General features: G+C 38.9%; 1 protein-coding gene across 4 annotated transcripts in view; it reads right to left on the reverse strand.

Annotated features, from left to right (window-relative positions):
* Window positions 1-5,767, reverse strand: part of LOC125768501 (homeobox protein unc-4 homolog) — a 69,657-nt gene extending 63,890 nt beyond the window's left edge. For all 4 annotated transcript variants that reach the window (XM_049436257.1, XM_049436256.1, XM_049436255.1 and 1 more), the window contains exon 1: window positions 3,134-5,767. In XM_049436257.1, the coding sequence (XP_049292214.1) occupies window positions 3,134-3,557 (424 nt within the window). In that variant the 5' untranslated portion in view covers window positions 3,558-5,767. The remainder of the gene's footprint in view (window positions 1-3,133) is intronic.
* Between the last annotated feature and the right edge of the window lie 233 nt (window positions 5,768-6,000).

Below are 6,000 nucleotides of genomic sequence, written 5' to 3' on the forward strand. Positions count from 1 at the left end.
ATCCCAGTCACATGTGATCAATATAGGCTATGTGTGGATAGCATTAAATCCTACAAGAGAGAGAGAGCTGGGTTTCCATAGCAACAGTAATAAGAATATAGGAAAAGTAGAAAAAAAACTCAATACAATCGGCTACCGAACTGCTTTGTGGAAATTAAAAAAAAAATCCTCAAATACGACATGCAACGATTTTACTGGTGCAGCATCCAGACCTGAGACCTGAACGGCTGATGTCGTACAACATACAGGTAACCAAAAAAACCGATTCCTGTGACGCAGGAACTGTGTCACGCGACACCACAGTGCCGCTGAACGCGCGCTGTGCAAATGAACGTAGAGTCTCTGGGCCTCCGCTGGCATACGAGCGCCCGGTACTCATGAGAAACGTGCGAAATTAGCCACGAATCGGGCAGGACAATAATGTTCCACTCTCAGCAATTTGCTCTTGGTGAGTGTTTCGCGCACGGAATTAGGCATTTTTCATATATTTTGGAAACGTTTATTATCTGAACAGTTGCTGGATATACCGCAAAAAAAAATCTAGCTTTTCATAACCGTAAAAACTTTTGCATATTTTAAAATTATTTGTGAAAATAATTTTAAAAAAATAAATAAACGATTAAAAATTATCTATTAGAACACGAATGATGTAAGTATTAAAATTTGTAAATTTGTCAAAATACATTGGGGACAGATTACATTTTATTTTCTCATCTTCATTAAGAAATGATTTTTTTTAATTAAAAAAAGGGATTGATTAAAGCAAAGCACGGATTGCAGAATGTACGCCAAACGTGACTAACAAAATTATAAAAATAAATTCATAATTTTACATATTGCTGAATGTGAATGACTCCTTCTACATCGTTTTCCACTATCTAATAGTCGTCCAAAAATTTTTATGCTTATGTTTATTACAGAAAAGAGAAAAAACATCATACAATGTGTTCATGGATCGTATAGCGTAAGTGCTGCGTGAGGAGAAAAGCCACCCGACAATATGTGAGTAACAAGCGAAATTTTATAATAACATATTGTAATATCCGGAAGCAATGTCTACATACAGCCATAAAATATATTAATGTTAAGTTTTTTTTATACACTGTTTTAAATGTAACGTCCCCAAAAGGGTTGCTAACACACAAAACAAGAACGGATTATTATTTCTCAGCTATAATCGCGTAACGATTACTTCACCTTCAGGGATTCCTAAAGAAATAACATGTTACCATCTTGTTACGCCAGAAATCACATGAATAAAAGCGGCAAGAAAGGAAGAATTTATTTTGCCACACACATTATGTACCCTTTGCGCAAATGTGGCTAAAAAATTGCATGAAAAATCAACATTTCACTTACAGTAACTAAATTAAAAAATGTTCGATTAATGTGTTTAAAAACAACTAACGAAAGGAGGGTGAAATTGTCTAACAATAGCACAATTTAGTTTTAAACATTATAAAGTTTAAAATATTAAAGTAAACTGTTTTAACAACGCTTTCGAAATAGAAAAACAAAATTAGCAATTATTTAATATCGGTTTAAATTGGTTTCCTTCTCTGTAATTTTTATAAATTAAAAATATAAATCTTTTATTTTTAATTTTAAAAGATATTTTAAAAGATTTATTTTTAATAAAATAAATCTTTTATTTTTTATCGGTATTTTATGACGGTTTTTTGCCGCATTTATATATTTTTTTTTTATTTTTGTAAAATTAAATTAAATTTAAAACCGTTGATTTGACACAATCATAAATAAAATTGTGTAACAAGGTTTTCATAAAATTAAACTGTCGTAGGAAGAGAATGTAAAGTTTGTAGTAAAAAATACAATAAAGCTTGAATCATGTAGTTACTTAGTATTGAAAGTATTTGTCAATTATTTTCGCTTATTTCAGTTTTTTTTGCAATCTTTATATTGCAGAATTGTATTAAGATAATGTTGATATTGTATGGCGAAAGGAAAAGACATGTTTGTGCAAAGAAATGTTATGTCCTTATGCAGACGATGAATTGAAGATACTCAACAACAAATTCCATTTCGTACATAAAAGTATTAGAATTTAATGTAATATTTTCAATGCTTTCTTACGTTATACTCTTCCCTCGTACTCACTCTCATTGTTCCCTCTATCTCTTTCTCCCATATTTAGTGGCACTATAACATCAAGAGGGCTTAAATCGATATTTGGAGCTTATCTTTGCCTTTTCTACCAAAAACGCTTAAATAATATTATAATTGTTTCAGCTTTCGTAGGTCGGTAGGTTCGTCAATTTCGAAACCGTTCTACTGTCATGAATACAATTTATTAGCACCATTGCTGAAGTACCAGGCGCCCCCATTTATTTAATATTTTAACTCCACTTTTTACCGCCCTTTTTACCTAGCGATTAAAATTCACATATACTAGTAAAAGCTTCAATTGTTGAATTGTGACTGTGATTTAAATTCGAAAAAACATTTTGTCAAATAGCAAAGATATCGAAACACATTGAATAAATCATTTTTTGTGAGAACGTGAAACAAAATGTCTCACTCTCTCTTCTTGGCTTAACGACCTTAAAGGTCATATCGGCCATTTTTGGCTTACTAGACTTGTTTTATCACATACAGCCGGGTAATTAGCCCTTGCTACGTGGGGACACGGTCCGGATGGGATTTGATCCTTGGTTCTGTCATGTGAAACTGGCGCCGTTTATCACATAAACCACCGGACCGCCAAGACAAAATGTATGAAATAAATTAAAAACTGTTCAAACACCGAAGACCCAAAGCAGTATATCAGAAGTTTTTTAAGAAGGTTTTCCAAAGATTAATTGAACTTCGCGCCTTGTATCGATTCCTAATCAAAGTAATTGTTATGCATATAATATAACATTCTTCGAAAAGTATTCATGATTCTCCAAACTCCATTATTCGAATACAATTTTACAAAGTTTTTAAAGGATATTCAACTTTTTAACTTTTCAAGCAAGAATTGTAATAATGGTACCATGATACACAACCAACTCTATGAAAGTTTTCCTCAAGAACCTTTGTGCTTTATGATCGAGACCGATTTGATTAGTTTGAATAAGGATGTATTAAACACTCGCTGAGTTGAAATTACAGATAATTTCCTTCTACTTACTGTTGGCGGACTGTGCCGAATGTAGCTGCAGCGATCCACCGCCGGCAGCCGCACTGGCAATGTTGTGCGGCAGAAAGGCGGCCGCGACGGCCGCATGGGCGTTAAAGTACGCCATCCGCGACGCGGCAGCCATCTGCATCTGGTGCGGATCGGCACATCCGGCGGCGGCGGCCGCAGCCGCAAACGATGCCTGCCCGACGGCGGTCGGATACAGTGACGGTGTGACCGCCGACACGACGCCGCTCGGCCGCGTCGACTCGCCACTGCTGCTCAGCCCGAGCAGCTCCTGGATCGCGAACGGTGACCGTTGCGGCATGGTCTGAACCGGACGATGTAAGGCCGCGGCCGCTGCTGCTGCTGCCGCCGCTGCGGCCGGTGCGGTGACGTGTATCGTTTCGGTACGGGGCAACGGCTCCAGATTCATTCTTCCCACGGCGGGACCGCTGCTTCCGATGTGCGATGAGCGTCTCGTTGCGGCGAATGCGAGTTTCGCTCAAACGGCCAAACAGCAGCAGGAAGTAAAACGCCGTCTTCCCTAGTTATTGTGTGGCTGTGTGGGTATGTGTGTTTTTTTCTTCTTCTAACTATTCTCCTAGAAAAAAAACCACCGAAGGACACGATCCAATCGCGTACCACTACCGCACCAAACACTGCCGAAGCTTATTATGTTGCTGACGGAACTCGACTACTATATTGCGCTACACATTGTTTGCCTTTCGGACTTCTTTTTTGTTGTTGTTTCGATGCCTCGAGCACTGGAGAGCTTATTTTTTCATTTACTGGATAGAATCATCTAGCATTGCTGGATGGATGGGTGATTTGTTGGAAATATGTGATTGCCGTTTGTTGGCGCCCAATGACGTAGTACGCCAGTGCGCGTCCAGACTACTACTGGCGGATGGCCAATACATTATACTATATGGATTCTAGTGGAAATTATCACACCTTCACTTCACTACACACACATACACACGCGCGCGCCCGCCCGAATCCAAACACTTGGTTAACAGTTACACTAAAAGCACAAAACCCACCACACGCATGGACGCACACACATCATGCGAATGTTATCATCATCAGATCCACACGCACTGCAAGGACTCTTAATTTTGCCCGCCCGTGTGTGGTGTCTGTCTGTTCACCGACACGGACATCGGTGAATAGCATCTCATCTCACGGCGACCAAGCGCACATACGCACTAATAGTAGCGTACGGTTACAGATTTTGCGTGTAGAATTCAACTACCCAAAGAACAACAGAAAAAAAACAAACAAACAATTCTCCGCGCAAAGTATTCGCACGCAAAACAACGCGACACCGTTAACGCAACGAATGCTGCCCGATTGAAACGTGGATACGCAAACACCAGCACAGAGCAAAACACTACTTCTTCGCGTCGGTCGAGTACGAGCGCGATTGGAATCCTAACATGAAATGTGAACTGCAAATGAGCCCACGCCGCGACGAGATGATGACGGCCCTGATGATGGCTTTTGTTCGTGCGTGTGTTTTGTGGGGTTGAAAAACGACAACTTCGGCTATTGAGCCAACCATTCGGGTTTTAGAGCGAGCGCGTGTACGAAGCCGAACCCTCTCGCGCGCGCGCTCTCGCTCTCTCTCGTTCGTTTCTTTGTTCTTTTGTTGAGTTAGTTATCGCCTGCTTTGCTTTCGGTTCTCCCTTTTTACAACGGTATACATGGCGCCTCCATTATACAGCACCGCCATTGAGCTCGGGTAAGAAAGTAGGCGTGCTCTAGCGGAAGAGGGCGTTTTGTTAGATGGTTTTTCTATATACACCACTATATACTCATCCCTTATTTTTTTTTGCTCCCTTGCCATTCGGGCAGCTTGTTATAGTGGATTAGCAGAAAACTGACTTTCGCAATTGTTGGGTGGCGGGCGACCGGATGAACACAACGGGCCCAGGACACAACGGGCACGTAGTATTTTAAACGATGGAGTCGTAAAATCTGTAATTTTATTACTGATTTAACAATGAGAACATGTTAATTAAAACAGTAATTAGTTTGTTATTGATTGGCTGAATCTTGACAGTGGCTGCAGTTGCCGCGCGCGCGCTCTCTCACTCGCTGTTGGGAGGGAGAAGCTGAAGTCCTTCGTGTCCGTGAGGAGATAGCGATAACGATAGCGATCGATGGTTGGTCGTATGCCGTAAAGTCGTATGCCGTCTACAGCCGGGGCAGTGGTGTTAATGGCTAACTTGTAAGTTAACGTTGGTGTTGTTTTGTTTCCGATTTGATTCCAACACCGGATTGGGGAAATGATTTGGCTGGTTTAATTGTACCATTTGTGAACATCATAGATTATTTAACTGTAAAAACGGAACTTTATTTATATATTTGATTTTTTATAGCAAACCATTCAAGTGATGAAAGTTTTTATTGTGCTGTATCGTATTCAAACTTATTGTGGATGTGGTAGGAAATAAAATGTTAAGTGATGGTCTTCATCGATTTCACTAATGGTAATTCAAGTGTCAAATATTAGGAAGACCGGTGAAGGTTGTAGAGTTAAATGTCAAGTTAGAATGCTTGTTAGCTGTCAAACAGGTTGATTTTTGATACTTTTCATTTATAAGAACTAATTACTAAGGTTATAAATATTGTCCAACTGTAGGTAGACCTAAAGATGCATGGTATCTATCGATGGACCAATGAATTTATTAAACAAAATTAAAAACAATGTTCAAAAGAAAATCATTAAAACAATGACAATAATTTTTTTTAATTTTAAATCCTTTTTATTATCTGTTAATTTGCATACAAATCCAGGCCGTTCTATACGAAAAGAAAATTAAATGCGATAAAAAATTAATTTTAATACCTTGTCTTAGTCTAAATTTAAA

This window comes from Anopheles funestus, chromosome 3RL, assembly GCF_943734845.2.
Source record: "Anopheles funestus chromosome 3RL, idAnoFuneDA-416_04, whole genome shotgun sequence".
Lineage (NCBI taxonomy): Eukaryota > Metazoa > Arthropoda > Insecta > Diptera > Culicidae > Anopheles > Anopheles funestus.